Raw genomic sequence first — 18,597 nt, 5'->3', positions numbered from 1 at the left:
TTTATCAACCCTAAACATAAGTTAAACCTCGTTTTAAACGTAAGTACGATGGAGTATTGGGTAACTGAGAGGGACATGACAAAAGTTGTAGAAGCTAATAGTGATGTGTAGGGAACAACAAAGGTGGTCCAAATAACAAACATGTGGTCTTACTCACCACCACCTATCTATTGCTCCACCACTTATCGTTTCACTATTCAACTACTCTTTAACCCCCTATAATGTTCTATAACTTATAAATACAATGTTTTATAACTTATAAATACAAATGGTCAAAATTTCGAAATACTAATGTTTTCCTTTTTTGTTTGGATATTTTAATATTACTCCTATTATTTATAGGAGTTATTGGATACACTTATTTACATGATGCTCCAAATTGTTAATTTATTTATTATTTTATAAAATACAGTCATTTGTTTGCTATTAATTATTATTAAAATTTAAGGCTGTGTTTTGAGGATGTGAAATGTGGTGAGATGGGTAATAAAAAGGTGAAAAACAAATGTTGTAGTAAAGCTAAATATTAGTTTGTATATTAATTAATAATTAAAAATAAATAAATAACTTTTCCATCCACACTCTCGATAGTCACTACTAACCCCTCCTTCACGCCCCTTTAGAGCCCCACCGAGAGGCCATTTGCATCCATACCACCACCATGGCAAGGCTTCATACCCCTTCTTTTACCCTTCCCACAACACGTGCTCAAACACTTGATGTCTTCAGGGGCGCAACTTAGAAAGGGCAAGTGGGGTGCCCTTGCTGCCGCCAATATTTTTGGTTACCAGTTTAATTTTCCAACTTTTTGTCCGGAATTTTCTAAAAGTATATATGTTCGTCCTCACCAATTATTTTACCTAAAAAAATCCTTCCCCTGCCAAGTTTAAGTTCCAAAAAATTTATTCATATTTTTTCGTATCCTTCCCCTAAACTAAAAATAAAAGGAACAAGACGTGCTTGCGGCCCATCTTTTTTTGGAGTTATTATTATTTGATTCGCCCCGAACTAAATAGCCGATCTGAACAGATAATCCGAAACATAACGATAGGAAAAAAATCAGATCTAGTAACTTGCCACCCTCATAAAACCTTTGCTTAACCTCCGCCACTATGCCTTGATACATAAAACATATAGACAATTAAACACAAATTTACTTAAAATTATTTGATTATGAATGCATGTGAGCCCAGAAGGAGAAGCAGAGCATACAAATTTGTGGGAAATCATCACCAACCACCACCATATTTTACATCTTTCTTGAAAAAAGAAAGCCTTACAAAAATAACAAAACCAATTGCCAAAGTAAATAAAATATTTAACTTAATTAATAATCATCTAGATGGTGACCAAGGGGTCATATCCATGGGATAGCTACCCAATACCCGCAAGAAAGACGTGAACTCCTGAACCTCAGCCAACGCGTTCTGTGCCCTAACGTCCCCCATCGACGCTTCAAAATCCACATAAAACAAATACTCAAAGTGTTTCGCCGTCCCTACATTCTCATCTCCGACGAGCCTTATCGGCCGGTTGCGGTGCGGCCGGCTCTCAATCTTCGTCAAACTAATATTCCGAAAGGCAAACGCCGATAAAACCTTGAACAGAACGGATGTTCCTTTATCGTGAGCGAAAACTATGCTTGTTTTGAACGGAATATCAGTCCGTGGAATAATCGGTTCACGAGCGAGCATAACGAACCGCGTGACGTTGCTTGAATCGTCCTGGATACCGTCGGCTAGGATGTTGAGACCGTAGAGCTCGGCGGCGCGTGCAGATGCAATCGCTGCGGTGTCACGGAGATTGTTCGCCGCTACGAATTCGGCAGCTCCGGCGGTGTCGTCTACTGCCTCGCGAGTGACGGTTAAACCAAGTTTTGTTAAGGTTAACTCGCACTGAGCTAGGGCTTGCGGATGGCTGATAACACGGTTGATGTACTCTTTCCGTACGCCTGGTAGCGCTAACAGGCAGTGGTGAACCGGAAGTTGAACTTCTCCGACGATGTGGAGGCGGTGACGTAACAGTAGATCGTAATTCCGGTGAATACTTCCACCGAGAGAATTTTCAACCGGTAAAACCGCTCGATCTGCGATCCAAAGCTCCACCGCTTGAAACGCAACTTCGAATTGGTCACACGGAATGGCGTCACAGTTCGGATAAGCTTTTCCGGCGGCCGCTTCACTGTACGCGCCAGGTACACCTTGATACGCGACGCGGAGCGTCGAACCGTGCGACGGTGCCGGTGAAAGGTCAGCGATGGTTAACGGTTTTGGTAACTTATCAATTGGAACCAGATCTAGACTGCTGTGGCCGTTAACGCCGTTAACGACGGTTATTTTATCAGCACCGCTTGATTTGTCTGTATTCTGCTGCTGTGATTCCACTTTGCTAGCTAGTATAGCACACGAGCTTTGCCAGTCGGCTCGGCTCTTCCCTATCCCGCCGGCTGTGAAGTTGTTGGTGGCTGGCGCGGCTGCTGAGAGGGAAGCGTTAGTGGCGTTGGTTGCAGCTGCGTCGCATTTGACGTTGAACTTTGGCTGAGCGAGCCGGTGGGAAACGGTGTGTGACGGCGTTACCGTTATGGACTTGAAAGCAATGCTGGATGAGGGAGCAACACACTGCATTTTGGAGATGTTTGGAAGAAAGATGAAGGGGTAAAAGTAAAATATATAAAGATACGGGAGCTTGTTGTTCTGCAAGCTGAGGAAGAAGAGGTGAAATGTATGTGGTTTTATATGTGGGTGTAGGTGATGGCTTTTGAATAGTTGGGTCAAATCCCACACCTACCCCCCTCTTTCCTTCTTTCTAAATTTTCTTATTATATTATTTTTGCCATTAGTGTTTTTTTAACTTTTAATAATTTACCTGTTTCACAACTTTTAAATGTTTAAGTGTTGAATCACAATCTGGTCTGAATCATTAAGAGACAGTATAATATTTAACTGTTTAAAGGCAATGTCTGCTTGTGAAACAAACAATCTGAACGATTAAGTGTTGAACCAGTAAAATGTCTGAACCGTTAATGACATCATTAAAAAATAAACAAACAGCCCATAATATTTTTAATCTAAGTATAAAAGATAATTATTTGAGATAGTCAAGATAATAATTTTGTTTACAACATTTCAAATTAAAAAGTTTTTTTGGAAACTGTCTTGCTGATTAATATAAAGCAATAGGTAGTTTATACGTTTCTATTAAATTTATACACACACTATAGTATCTATACAAAACGTAGAAAGCATTCTATTAAAATATATTAAAGTTATTTCCATGCCCGAAAGTGTTACTTAGATAAGTCAAGTTGATTAAAAAAGAGTAAGTTGTTATTAATACTATTGGTGTTGCAGGTCAGTCATTTAACATGGCATCAACATGCGTATGAAGAACATCAATTGAAGTCATGAACCATGATGTAAAAGTTGAGAGATAGAAAGAGCGGGTGTGAATATTAACTCCCGTTGTTTATTTATATAAAATTTAATGAAAAAATGTTAAAAAGATAATAACTCACTCATCGTATCTTATTTTTAGGACGTCATTTTTACTTTTCTAAAAAAATAATAATAATAATTTTGAAAGAATCAGGTTTGCGAAAGGAATAATAAAGATTATTTAGGATTTTCCGAAACTAAATTGAGTTATTATGAAGTGAAAGATGAATATTTTCCAAAATGCGAATTCAAACACTGTAATTATGGTTTGAAAATGACCATTAAACATCACTTATAGTCATTCAATGAATCAATGTTCTTTCGGAAAAAATATAACTCCACTAGTTCACAGTGTTATCATTTGAATTTAACTATTTCCTCCTTTGCCGACTTAGAAAATATCTATAACTAAAGGGTCCTAATATTAATACATGACAAAAACTTATTTATACATGGTGTATACGGGCCGTATACAGTTATACTGTCCGTATAGAATGAAAAAAACTAACAAAGTCTGTGTCCCGTATACACCATGTGTAAATAATTTGCCTGATCGTATAAAATGTATACAAACGATGTATACGGGCCGTATAACCGTATACGGCCCGTATGAAACGAAAATTAGATTTTACCCAAAGTATTTAAGGGATTTAAGGTGTCAATCACACGAGACATTTTACAGTCGTTAGGTGGTCAAATCTTTCTAAAAGTAGAAAAAAAATAAAACATTAACAAGTAACAAATATTGAAGAACAAAAAAACGTGTCGTATGACTGTAATAAAAAGGAAGGGTGAGGCATTTGATGAGAGTTGTAAGGAGAAGTGTTTTAATCACTTGTTTTCAACGGGGATGTAATGCAATGATTCTGCTAGTGGTCGAGCTTCCAATGCTTACACAGGGTGATAAACAACGCTGATTTGAACAGAAACCAACTGCTTTGTCTTGAGTCGTCGGGAAAACTTTTTCCTCAGGGGAGGGTGAGTAGTATGAGTCAGAGTCCATGGTGGTTCGTGAATGTTTCGAATCATCATAGAAGACGTGTCAGGTTCTGCTAGAAGAGTATCAGGATTTTGTTGGTTTGTTTCCAGGTAGGGTTTAGAATGTTTGAAGTATTCTTGGTTCAATACCAACTCTTCTGAAAGACAAGAATACAACTTTCATGTATCACAAGGAATGACCGATCTAAGGCAGAGAATCTGATTTAGATACACAAATTCATCACCGGTTTCTACAGCACAAGCACATACACAATTTGTTGGAAGAACCCGACACGTCTTCTGCTAGTTACTCTTTTCTTCGATTTCAACAAATCTTTCAAGGTCTTAAGTGATGGACAATTGGTTAAATGATGTAGAAGAGCTTGTGTAGAGATCTTTACGTACAAATTTGCATCATCCTTACAGTTACAAATGAAGTATTAAAAGATGTTAGTTTCTTGACAGTATGGTTTCTCGACAAATGAAGTATTATCTGCCCTTGTTGCCTCTTCGGTTGGTAAAAGACATAGTTTAATACAGGCTCTTTTAGAGAAGCGTTGGGATTCAAGGGTTTATGAGTAAAAGATGTTAGTTTCTTGACAGTATAGTTTCTTGACAAATGAAGTATTATCTGTCCTTGCTGCCTCTTCGGTTGGTAAAAGACATAGGATGGTTTCTAATACAGGCTCTTTGTCAGTTGTGGTTGATTTATAGGAGGAGGTTATGAAACGAATATATGTTTATGCGAATTCCCAACATCCTTGCTTTATTCTCTTTAATCTATTAGAACGATCCTTGTTTTGTCACGTACATGCGTTTAATTCCCAACATCCTTATTGTATCAGACTCTCTCCCCTCCTTTTCTCTCTCTGACAACCATAGACCCAAACCACCGCAATCCACCACGTTCTGCGAAAAAAAAAAAACATCAGTTGTTCATCATTGTTCTTGAAGATGAAGATGAAGAAACGAGGGTTTATTCTCTTTAATCTATTAGAACGATCCTTTACTTGAATTTGTAGATTTCGGTTGGGTCAGAAACTTAACAAGAGAAGCAACTAAAAAAATACAATGATTACTCGGTCGAATAATGGGTCTGTTCAAGTTGAGCTTCCTGATGCAATTTTCACAGTGGTACCAATGTCCTACTAATACAATCCTTCCAACGCCTGATTCCGATACGGGCCCATAAGAGTTGAGCAAGAATTGGGTCCGTCGCATGATAGAAGATACATATGGCGAGTTATTTCAGTCTTGCAAGACTGTTTGTCGGGCTTCCAATGCTCACACAGGGTGAAAAACAACCCTTGATGTTGAAACCGGTTTTACCTCATGAAAAGGAAAGAAAGAAATTTTTTTAAAGAAGCGTTGGGATTAACGGTTTATGACTCAAAGTTAACATTCTGATTCAGATTCAGGAAGCAGATGATTTTGTACTAGGTTTATTCTCTTTAATCTATTAGAACGATCCTTATTTTGTCACGTACATTTCGTATGATCCTTGTTGGGTCCATTCTTTAGTAGTGTTTGAGAAACTAACAAGGTAAACCTGAATTTTCAAAATTTTAAACACTTACTTGAACCGTTAGTAATGCTGGATGTCATTTTGGCTGAACCACAACCTATTACAGCACTGTATGAACCTGTGTTTTGAAGATAGGCTTTGTTCTTTGTTTATTGGATCGTTCTAATAGATTAAAGAGGTTTTTACCATTTTTTACCATATGTATACGGGTCGTATACGGTTTATACGGCCGTATACTCTTGGTAAAAAATATTTTTACCGATCGTATACAATGTATACGATGATTGTATATGGGCCGTATATTGTTATACGGCCCGTATACTATGGGTAAAAAATGGTAAAAATTGGTTTATTCTCTTTAATCTATTAGAACGATCCTTGTCTTGAGAACCTGATTCTGATTTAAACAATGAAATTTGTGGATCAACAGAAATAACTGAAAATAAGTCGCAATTCTCTTACACCTGTATACTATGATTGTGGATTTAACTTGCAAGAATTGTGTCCGTCGCATGATAGAAGATACATATCGTCCGTTCAAGTTGAGCTTCCTGATCTGACAATTTGTTGGAAATTGTTGATTTCTGTTGGTTCAGATCTTGGAAGTACTAGCAGAAGAACCCGACACGTCTTCTGTGATGATTCGAAACATTCCGAATAACTAGCAGAAGAACCCGACACGTCTTCTGTGATGATTAGAACGATCCTTGTTTTGTCACATACATGGAAAAACAAGGACCATTTACCTCTTTCAACCTACCAAAACACCAAAACCCGTACCGGTGATTGCTTATCCATACTATTCTTCATAGCCTTATTCCCACTTACAAGTTGTTGATACATATCGTTCGTTCAAGTTGAGCTTCCTGATACATATCGTTCGTAAGAAACTTTTCGTGCACTGAACCTTCAGTTGTGTTCCCTTCAATCTTCTTGAGTATTTTTCTAACTTTATGCTTGCATCCACCACAGTGAATATTAACTCGGTCGAATAATGGCCAATAATCCGTTCATAATCGTCGACGACGTCACTGGGGTTTTTTCTCTTCCGGTTACCAGGCCTATCATCTCCGTCTACATTTGGTTTCCTCAACGAAGAACCATCAGCCATTATCTGCCCTTTTTCCTTTGGTTTCTGGTTGATTTTGAGGGTGAGGGTTTTGAATTGATTCATGCGCTCAAGTTTCAACTACTGGAGTGAAATATTTGTTGGAATTTGTGGATCAACAGAAATAACTGAATACAACCGGTCAAATCACACACTATATAAAGTGTAAACTTATCGTGTGTTGTAGTTTGGAAAGATGATCGAATAGAGATCTGAATCAAGATTTACGTCTGATGTCAAAGTTTGATCACATTTGACTTTGTTCTTCGTTTTTTGGATCGTTGTAATAGATTAAAGAGAGTAAACCATTTCTTACCCTGAGAATACAGGCCGTATACTATTATACGGCCCGTATACACCATGTGAAAAAATTTATCGAATCATTTTTTACCCTTTAAATACGGGTCGTATACTTTATACGGCCGTATACAACATGTGAAAAAATTATAACCGATCGTATAAAATGTATACGATGATTGTATACGGGCCGTATATTGTTATACAGCCCGTATACTATGGGTAAAAAATGGTTAAAAATTGGTTTATTCTCTTTAATCTATTAGAATGATCCTTGTAATCATCAACCGGCTTTGAACGACTGTAGAACACTCGTAATCCTCAACCGGCTTTGAAACCGGACGGAATCTACGAAGAAACTATTGGAATTTGTGGATTTCGGGTGAATAGTTTTTAGTAGATACATTTGGCAGCTTTCATTTGAATATGAAGATGAAGAAACGAGGGTTTATTCTCTTTAATCTATTAGAACGATCCTGATTCTAATTTAAACAATGGAATTTGTGGATCAACAGAAATAACTGAAATAACTCGCCATTCTCTTGCACCTGTATACGTTGATTGTGGATTTAACTTGCGAGAATTGGGTCCGTCGCATGATAGAAGAAACATATCGTCTGTTCAAGTTGAGCTTCCTGATGCAATTTGTTGGAATTTGTGGATTTATGTTGGTTCAGATCTCGGAAGTACTGAACAACAGAAATAACAGCTTCGGTTTCATCAACCGGTTTTTTGACAAATCATCTGTTTCTTGAATCTGAATCTGAAAGTTAACTAGACCCCTCAAGTTGTCATTCATAACAACTAAGCGTCTGGAGAAGAGTACGTTGATATAGGAGAGTTGATGCAATTTTCCAAGCATTTTATCATGTGTTGTAATTTTAATGAAGCAATGAAGATTGAATATGCAAACCGCATCCGTCTTCTGTTATGATTCGAAACATTCCGAATAACTAGCATAACCCGACACGTCTTCTGTGATGATTTGAAACATTCCGAATAACTAGCAGAACCCGACACGTCTTCATAGCCATATTCCCACTCACAAGTTGTTGATCTTTGGGTGGTGATTTACTCCCGAACAAACCATGCCCACCTTGACCAGAATAGATAAGCGTATCACTCGATCCACTTACAGTCGAATAACGCTGAGAATCCACAACGCTTATGGCCAGATTCTTTCCTTCAATCTTGGCAAAATCAATGCATGCTTGATTTATTATCACGAAAGTACTGAACAACCGAGATAACAGCTCCGGTATTTATCACCAACTCAACTTTAGTAGTGTTTGTTTGAGAACCTGATTCAGATACACAACGGTCTCTTTGCTTCGTCCACTAGAACTATTTGTGTATGCATTCTTTTGGTAGTTAACAACGCTAATTAGGAAAAAAATCTGTAAAATTAATCATATCGATTGCTATAACAGGATGGATGTGACACACACAGATAGATAAGCTGTCACAGTTGTCAAGACTGTTTGTCGGGTTTCCAATGCTCAAACAGGGTGATAAACAATACTGATGCGAACACATGTGTTTCGAAATAGGCTTTGTTCTTGGTTTCCCATAGTCACAAAAGATTGCGGTTTGTATTTCGCATAGCCACCGTTTCCGTAGTAAAAAACGGTTGCGGTTTGTATTTCGCATAGCCACCATTTCCGTAGTAAAACACGGTTGGGTTTGCACATTCAATCTTCAATACTTCCTTAAAAATACCACTTGTAGAAGAACCCGACACGTCTTCATGTTACGGAGAATATTCCAGAAATTGAAGGAAAAGGAAAAGATTTGTTGAAATCAAATTTGACAACTATGACAGCTTATTAAAAGTAGCAATCAACTCCAATCCTTTCCTGGTGAAATCACACACTATAAAGTTTAAAGTTATCGTGTGTTGTAGTTTGGAAAGATGACCGAATAGAGATCTGAATAACAAACTGTGGAGAACTTGTTTGTGTCGGGTTCTTCTGCTAGTTACTCGATCAACGGACTGATCGGTAACGTTACTCTACTTGTGCTCCGATTTAAGCGGCGTGTTCCGATCAACGTTGTTAAAGGTGATGAAGAGTTTAGAAACCCTAGAATGATGGTGTTTTTACTGGAAAAAACGTGATACTTGAAAAAACATCCATATATACGGCCCGTATACAGTTATACGGCCCATATACATTTGGTAACATCAAAAACCTCCCAAAATAAATCCATTGAGCCGTATAGTTTTTATAAATCGTATACACATGTATACGGCTCGTATAACTATATACGGGCCGTATATAGTAAAATAAAAAAACATTCTCTGCGCATTTTTCAATTCAAAACATTCTATACGGGCCGTATATTTTGTATACGGCCCATATACACTAGGGATGTGAAAATAAGATATAGGGGGTGTGGGAACAAGGGGAGCCTAACTAAATCTTTATATCACTAAGGGGGTAGGGGCGCCCCGTGATCGGCCCTCACCACGCGTGATCGCAAAAAAACACCGCCGCCACCCCAATATATCACACGTCAAACCCACAACGCGTGAACTTTTTAACGTGTTTGACTTTCAAAAATTCGACCGTTGTGTGGTGTTTGACCGTTGAATTGTAGCGTTATTAATAAAAAAACCCTTAAACAATCTATATATATTTCACACTTTTATACCATTTCACCCACACCAAAACATAAACATATATCACACATTCTACATATTTCACAAATGGATTTTCCTACGGATTCGACGTTTCCGATGGAGAGCAATAGCGATAGCCAAACGTCTTTCGACAATGAGACGCTTGAATTTTTTGAGACAGTGTATAACACACTTGAAGCAGGTTCGAGCCACCCAAAGAAGAAAATGGTGGATCGTGATCGTATACATGCCAATGAAGTGTTAATGAACGATTATTTTGTGGAGAATCCGGTCTACAATGCTGAAACGTTTAGAGATCGGTTTCGTTTACCAAAAGATTTATTTTTAAAGATTGTCGGAGACATCGAAGCAACTAAAGAATGGTTTCAAGAACGTTACGACGGGAGGGGCAAACGAAGTTTCACGCCGATACAAAAATGCACATCCGCCATTCGCCAACTAGTGACAGATAACCCTCCCGATCAATTTGATGAATACCTAGCTATGTCGGACAGAACTTCACGTGAATGTCTGCAATTTTTTTGTAACACGATCATTAAATTGTATGGTAAAAAGTTTTTACGTAAACCGAAGAGACACGACATCTCACGTATTTACGCCACACATGAGGCTAGATGGCATTTTCCAGGGATGCTCGGTAGCATCGATTGTACACATATCAAATGGAGAAATTGTCCAAGAGAGTTGTGAGGGGCGTATGTTAGGGGTGATGTCAAAAGACCAACCATCATATTTGAAGCGCTGATGTCGAATGATTTATGGTTTTGGCATTCATATTTTGGTGTTCCAGGTTCAAACAACGACATCAATGTTTTGCACACGTCACCGTTGTTTCAAACCGTAACGGATGGTACCGCACCCTTCTGCCCATTCTATGTTAACGGAAGATATTACAGATGAGGCTTTCTTCTTGTGGATGGTATCTACCCATCATGGTCTGTTTTTGTGAAAGCTTCTTCATTTCCTGTCGAGGCTAAAGAAAAGGCGTTCAAAAGGTTGCAAGAATCGGCAAGAAAAGATGTTGAGAGGGCTTTTGGTGTTTTAAAGGGTAGATGGGGCATACTAAACCGACCAGTTCGTGCGATGAATAAGAAAATAACACATAACATAGTATATGCATATATCATATTGCACAATATGCTAATCAAAGAAGACGGACGTGCAATATCTCTAGATTGGGTGTCGGATCCTCCTACACAAGTTCCCGTTCCCGAAAATATCCAACAAGACTTGCGTGATGAAGAAATTCACTTTTGGTTGAGATACGATTTAATTAAACTTGTAGGTTCTTTAGGTTTGGAATTTCCTGATTCGGACGAGCAATAGGTTTTCTTTATGTATGTTTTTATTTTTATTGTAGTCTAAAATATTTCTAGAAATATTGTTTTTAATTTAAATCAAAATTTATAATGTATAATTTTATTGTTTTATGGTTAATTTATAATTTAAAAACAAAAAAAAGGTTGCGAGTGATGGAATTCCATCACAAGTGATGTGCATTTTCACTAAAGTCCATCACTAGTGATGGAATAATGCTTGATGACATAGCGGAACTTGATTGGAAGTTGTGAGTGATGAGTGATGGGCGCCCCGGGGTAGGGGCGCTCCACTAGTTATGGAATTCCATCATTTACAACACCCAATCAAATTGTGCATTGGTGAACTAAAGGGTTAAAGAAATCATCCTGCCCATGCATGAGAATCCATGACTTGACAATATATGACCATATACTAGACTATAATATGAATATATATATATATATATATATATATATATATATATATATATATATATATATATATATATATATATATATATATATAGGGTTCCTACGGAAAGTGTGTTTTTCCTAGAAAGTCTAGGAAGCGATCTTGTCCATCCGATTGGTGTGTTTAAGGGTTGAGATTAAATCAATGGCAATCTTGTAATAATTAACTATATTTAATAGATTGTTTTAAATGAGTAGGGGCAATTTCGTCCTTATGTGTGTTTTAAACCAATAAAAAATAACCGTCAGAGATATCACATTCCTTAATTCACGCCAATTTCCCCCTCTCTCTCTTTCTCTCTCTAAACCCAAATTCGGAAACCCCCAAAATCATACCAAAAATACCTAAAATCATGGATGAAGATAAGAGATTTTCCTTGTTCAATATACGTAAGATCAAGCTTTCATTGTACTGCGTGTTTTACAAAGCGATTATGGGTGATTCTTGTTTGTAATTGACGGTATTTTGCTGGTTGCAGGGAAGAGATTCAAAAAGCAGGAAACTTTGGAAAGGAAAAATAGCAGCGGAACAGTTACCGGAAGCCGATCGAAAGCTGGGGCGAAATCTGCTGATGTAAAACACATTTGTATGAATCTGCTTGCTGTTAAAACACAGCTGTATGAATCTGAATTGCTGTTAAAACACAGCTGTATGAATCTGAATGATAAAACACATTTGTATGAATCTGTTTGCTGTTAAAACACAGCTGTATGAATCTGAATGGTAAAACACATTTGTATGAATCTGCTTGCTGTTAAAACACAGTTGTATGAATCTGAATGCTAAAACACAACTGTATGAATCTGCTTGCTGTTAAAACACAACTGTATGAATCTGCTTGCTGTTAAAACACACCTGAATGAATATGAATGCTAAAACACAACTGTATAAATCTGTTTGCTGTTAAAACACAACTGTATGAATATGAATGCTAAAACACAACTGTATGCATCTGCTTGCTGTTAAAACACAACTGTATGAATCTGCTTGCTGTTAAAACACATCACCAAGAACAAACTGTTAAAACACAGTACCAAGAACATGCTGATAGATTCCAGCAAGAAAACGAATGGATGATTGATATTACGTGAGATCAGAAATCGAAAACAATAAATTCCGAAATTTATGGACAGTTAGTTATTGAAGATAATTTCCTAAAATAAAAATAGATTGTGAAAGTACATAAATGCCCTTTTAGATAAAATCCTTCAATGCCACATGTCGCGTTCTTATTGCTTCCTAGACTTTCTAGGAAAAACACACTTTCCACCCAACTCCTACTCTATATATATATATATATATATATATATATATATATATATATATATATATATATATATATATATATATATATATATACTATCTAATGCAAAACCAAACCGTGATACCAACCAAATAATGGTCATATGTTGTGGTAAGGTGGAACTTATCTTAGTTTTAGCCTCCTCATTATGGACTTCCAATGAGTTTAACACTCATGAAGAACACTAACAAAAATGGTGTCCAAATGAGTGTCTAAAACAAGATGTATTTTATGTAATTTCCTAATTAAAATCCTAAATGCATTCTTATCATCAAACTCCCAAGGACTTACACACCTTTGTTTATCCTCTTAGGATAACTTCGGTGCTCCATCCCCCAAATCATTCAACTCACTTTGTGGAAACATTTTCAAATCGTTAGTATACTAGACCTTATTTTCGTTTAAACCACTTTTAGGTGTAACATGTATACAAACTCACACTTGACACACTATCAATCTTATGAAATGTAGGATCGTTAAATGACCCGAACGAGTCGTTCAGAGGCTTTCCTCTATGTTTCAGGTGCGGAATAACAAGAAACGTAGGTAGAAATAGCTTGTTCTTCACTTAATCTACTGATTTATTGATTTGACAATGGTTACAGCTCAAACGTCACACCGGCAGCACCTCGGTATGGAAATCGTCAAAGTTACAACTGAGTTCGCTTATAAGGTTTATATAGTATAGAAGGTTCCGCTTATACGTACATGTCCACAAGAGCGGAACCTTTTGTGTACGTATAAACGAAACTATCTTGTACACATAAGCGAAACCTGTTCTAATGACCCTATAAGCGAAACTATTTCTCAAAACACATACATTCTCCTGTTTTCTCGTATATCGTGCCCTAATCTATACAATACAATGTATGACTCGATCCAAGACGAAGTCGACAGATGAAGTGCACCAACAGACTCCCCCTCAGATGTTGACGGAGTCGTCCATCGAGTCACGACAAATCTGTGTCTTCACATCTTCAGTCTTGATTAGTCTCTGGGCTTTTCTTTCTCTCTATCTTCAGGCTCCCCCTCTCGATTTGCTGGCATTCCTTTGTTCTTCAGCAAACTCTGAATCAGGATCATTGTCTAGCTTTTCATCAATCACAATCCTCATGTATCGCATCTTGACTTTCGTTCAATTTCAAGATCAAAACTTGGCTATCATCTAGCTTGAGTCTCTGGATCGTCCTGACACAACTTAACCTGCAAAGACTCAACCCAGAAATAACTTTTCTAGATTTAACAAATTTAATGCACCAACGATCTGACATAATCAGATAACTTCCTCTCATAACACATGCATCAACAACACTCTCCCTCAAAACATTCACACATAATGAACCACTTGTTGATTTTCAAAAAACATTTGATTGTTCAATACACACTCCCCTCACAACAAGATCATCATGTCTAGCACTCGGAATTTTGAAAATCAGCTTTTCAATATCAGTTGTCAAAAATCTTTTTGGATTTTTAATAAAGAAATATGAAATGCAGTAAAGAAAAATTTACAGACAATATTTTTGTGAGTTCGTGTAAGAGGATCATATCAGTTTTTGAGACATGTCACCAACACCGTTAAGCTTGATTACATTTTCAGTTCAAAACAATTCACCTAGATTGTCAGTATATCGGTCCACTGAAATTCTCATACAGAGTTCAATTGATCCGAGATACGACGTTAATGTTTTAGATACTCACTTATTCGTGTGTCTCACTACTTGAATATACTCCTGTATCCAGATCCCAATATTCAGTCTTACAGGTGAATATACCACAGCTGATATCTGTATAGGGGTTATATGCAAGAGCCGTGAGAGCTCAGGTCGATACTGTCACGGCCCCCGACCCGGTTTGACCCGTTTCGGGAGCCGCGGGACAGAAAATCCCGTGGTATTTATTTTTATAGCGGAAGTCTTAACAGGATCGTTTTTAACTTGAAAATTTTGCCCGAATATTATTTATTTACATTTCAGGATAAATCCCGTAAACCTCATAATTTCATTATTTTACAAACATGTTTATTTATTTAATTGAGCCACTATTTCAAGCTTGATGGTACTCCGTAGCACGTGTACTGAAATCACAGTATGTCACCTGAAACATGTTGTAAAAAGGTTTTGTCAGCGGGGAAATACTGAGTGAATCATTCATTTTGATAAAAACGACACATAGTTATAAATTACAGCATAAGAGCGATTACTATGGCAGTATCTTAATTAATATCTGGTCTTGCCACCCGTGTGACGATGGTCATACCACTATTGGGTCCAGTCACCCAATTAGTGACGTTTTGTCACTGTTAGGTCTTATTAGCCTAACCCATGTTAGGGCTTATTGCCTAACTGTGAGAAATTAGTAATGTGCACAATACCCCACTAACCAGCGGTCAAGATAACCACGACTTAATCCCTGTAATTATAACTTTGAAAAATAATTTGGAGTATTGTAAAACAGTTGACCCACAAACTGTGAGAAAAGAGTTTATAAAAGAGGAATGACTCACATTGCAGATTTAACGGGCAAGGTATAAGTCTACTGATTAGCCTTGATTAAACCTAATTTAATAATAATGCACACACAATAGGTTAGTAACTTAATTCAGCAGTTACGTCAATTCACGAGATCAAACCCTCACAATGATTAACAAGTGCAATACTTAATAATTCAATCGGATTCACAACGAATAACAGAACATAGTCTGAATTCGAACAGCACTCAGATATTCAAGTCGAAATCACGACGAATAATCAAAGTATTAGCTCAATTTGAGCAGCACTCGGACAATCGTTGGATAGTTATAATCGATCGGACGTTGAATCGTAATAGCGATCGAGTTATTACCCTGATTGCGGCAGCACCTTGTGATTGTGTGTGTTGTGAACTGATTTGTGTATAACTCGACGTACGTTCAGAGAATTTTCGTCGTTTCAAGCACAGAAATCAAGTGCCAATGTCTGCTATTTATACACGAATTTGGAATCGCTTACGGACCGTAAGCCTAACCCTTTACGGTCCGTAAAGGGTATAAACCGACTATAGGTTGCCACGCGTGGGACTAGCCTAGCTGAGTCAATGAAATTGACCAATCAGATCTACACAACGTTTAATTTAGATAAACGTCCAACTAGGGTTTACCCCCCTTGAGTTTTAGGGGTCCTGATCCTGATTCCGATTGTCCTGAAAATTTTAGGGCTAGTGCAGAATTAATTGGGTGTCTCAATTAGGGTTTTCTTATTGACTAATTATCGTCCTAATTATTGATTTTAGTGACAGTTGTTACAGATACTTCCGTATACGCAGAGAGATGACGGCTTCGACTTTTCGGCGTGTCCCTTTTAGAGGATCTTTTTTGATTTCAACAGCAGCGACTATCAATTTTATTGTTTCATCAGCATGCTGAGGGCGAAGCTATGTTTCAAGCTTTTGCGGAAAGCATTATCCGGGGACTAGGTCAGTACTTCCATACAGCAGAAGTCCCGGGATAATACCCCAGATATCACTGAGCATAAAGACCTAGTATCTCAGAATAAGGGACCTTTCAAACAAGATTTCAGGGGTTACCTATATATCCAAGTTTGTGTTAACCCACAGAACAAGCAAGTTTGAAATTTAGTTTATATCTCGTCACAATCTATTAAATGTGTAAAAACCTACTGGCACATCCTCAGTGAGATTGTTTATCACATTTTATCTCTACATATCTTTAGCATGTTGTGACAGCCTACTGATGTACTATCATTTCCTCTTTTCACAACAAAACTCATTTTTTGAATTTTATCATGTTTTTGTCTTTTTCAAATTTTCTAATGTTTTTGGATTTTCTGAAATTACTACTCCCCCTAAAATGCAAACACATTTCAAAGGAAATTTGAAAACAACTAGACTCTTGACTCACTTTAAAACATGAAAAGTAAAACAAACTATACAGAAACACGACAACTGATATCGAATCACATCAAATCGCTATTCACTCGGCATAAACAATCTGAACTCCCCCTATCACAAACCATTTTCTCATTTAGATCTCAAAACACTAAAGTTTGTTTTAATCAAAATGATTTTTCCGGAAAATGAGTTTGTTTTTACCACTTGTAAGTTTACCATTTGTTTAAGTACAGGGACATGGTTCATCATCTTGTCAGTTTTATCCAATGTAGTAAATCAAGTACAACTTAATGTCCTTGATTCACTGTTTTGCAATTAAGCAACCTGTACCACTTGTAGGTAAAACCAAAGAATATCACTTGTAGATCTTCCTGTAGGAATAAGACATCTACAAAAACCTATTTACCACTTGTAGAGTTAGTCAGAAAGATGCCGATTCCTGCTTCTCAATTACCAACCTGGAAGCTCCGGCGAAGTCCTTCAACCTGTAAAATTCAAACACTATTCAAAATCTTTCAAACAAACTTTACAAAAACTAGAATGATGCCGATTCCTGATCCACAATATAAACTTGGGATCTCCAGCGTAGTCCTTCGACTTTAAGGGAAACAGACTTCCATCCAAGTCTTCTCAGACTTGATGGCTTTCAACTCTTGCGCAGTGGGGTTGTATGTTGCCTTTTTAGTCGCATAAAAATCTTTAACCCCCTTTGCTTTCCCGTTCAACATTTTTCCAAAAATTTTCTTTACACTTCCATTAAAAGTTTTCTCGACATCAAATTCATTTTTCTCTGTGTAAAACTGTTTCGAAATATCAACTTTTCCAATTTTCTTTTTAACTTCTTCAAATTTCAGTGATGGAAAATCATCATCATTCACTAAAATTTTCTCCTCAACCTGTGGCTCTTCTGGCTTTGTGGAACCAGATTCATCGCCGACATTCACATCATTCCTTTTAACAACCCACACTTGGTTGTCTTTTCCTTTCTTTTCATACAAATTCCTCTTCGAACATTCACCAACCTCATACGTTGAGTTTTCAAAAAAATTAAGTCTATTGGTTGGTGGTTCAACATCAACAACTTTTTTTTTTAATTTCTGAGAAACTCCCTGTTTTGTTTTTGCATTCTTTGAACAATTCCATGCAATGTGACCAGCTTCATTGCACTTATAACAGGTTCGAGTCTCTCTTTGATAAAACACTTCAGTTCCATTCTTCCTCTTCTCAGCAAGAAACTCTTGATTTGACTGTCTCCAGAATGGTTTCTTCTGTTCGTCATCTGAGCTTCCACCTGACACAAATTCAGTTTTTGTTTTAGAATTTTTATCATTTTTGTAATTTTCCGGTGGAATAAAACCAAGACCTTTCTTTTTGTAGCTAAGATTTTGGTTAGGTTTCTTTTGAAAACCGGAACCAGAATTGTAACCTTTTTTCTTGTTTAACCATTGTTGAACTCTTGAAGTATATTTTTTAGATTTTTCAAAATTTTTTAAAACTTTCAATTCAGGAATATTAATCTCTATTAGTTTGAAAGTTTTGTTAATCAATTCCGTTTTAATAGTCATTATTGGGAACTCTTTGTTGTAATAAAATTTGTCAGAACTATTCAAAGTATAAACTACTTCGAATGTTTCATCATTCAAATTTGCTTTT

At 37.0% G+C, this 18,597-nt stretch overlaps 1 protein-coding gene across 1 annotated transcript; it reads right to left on the bottom strand.

Moving 5' to 3' along the window:
• Positions 1-1,152: 1,152 nt before the first annotated feature.
• LOC110904216 (arogenate dehydratase/prephenate dehydratase 6, chloroplastic) lies at positions 1,153-2,879 on the bottom strand. The gene has a single exon (XM_022150043.2). The coding sequence runs from the start codon at positions 2,622-2,624 to the stop codon at positions 1,335-1,337; it is 1,290 nt and encodes a 429-aa protein (XP_022005735.1). The 5' UTR covers positions 2,625-2,879; the 3' UTR covers positions 1,153-1,334.
• Between the last annotated feature and the right edge of the window lie 15,718 nt (positions 2,880-18,597).

The sequence above is a fragment of the Helianthus annuus genome, chromosome 14 (genome assembly GCF_002127325.2).
Source record: "Helianthus annuus cultivar XRQ/B chromosome 14, HanXRQr2.0-SUNRISE, whole genome shotgun sequence".
NCBI lineage: Eukaryota > Viridiplantae > Streptophyta > Magnoliopsida > Asterales > Asteraceae > Helianthus > Helianthus annuus.
Note: the sequence above shows the minus strand (reverse complement) of the source record. Positions and strands in the feature narration are given on the sequence as shown.

What these genes read in the sequence shown, in the direction of transcription:
- LOC110904216 (XM_022150043.2), bottom strand. Translation starts at nt 2,624, where the DNA reads ATGCAGTGTGTTGCTCCCTCATCCAGCATTGCTTTCAAGTCCATAACG.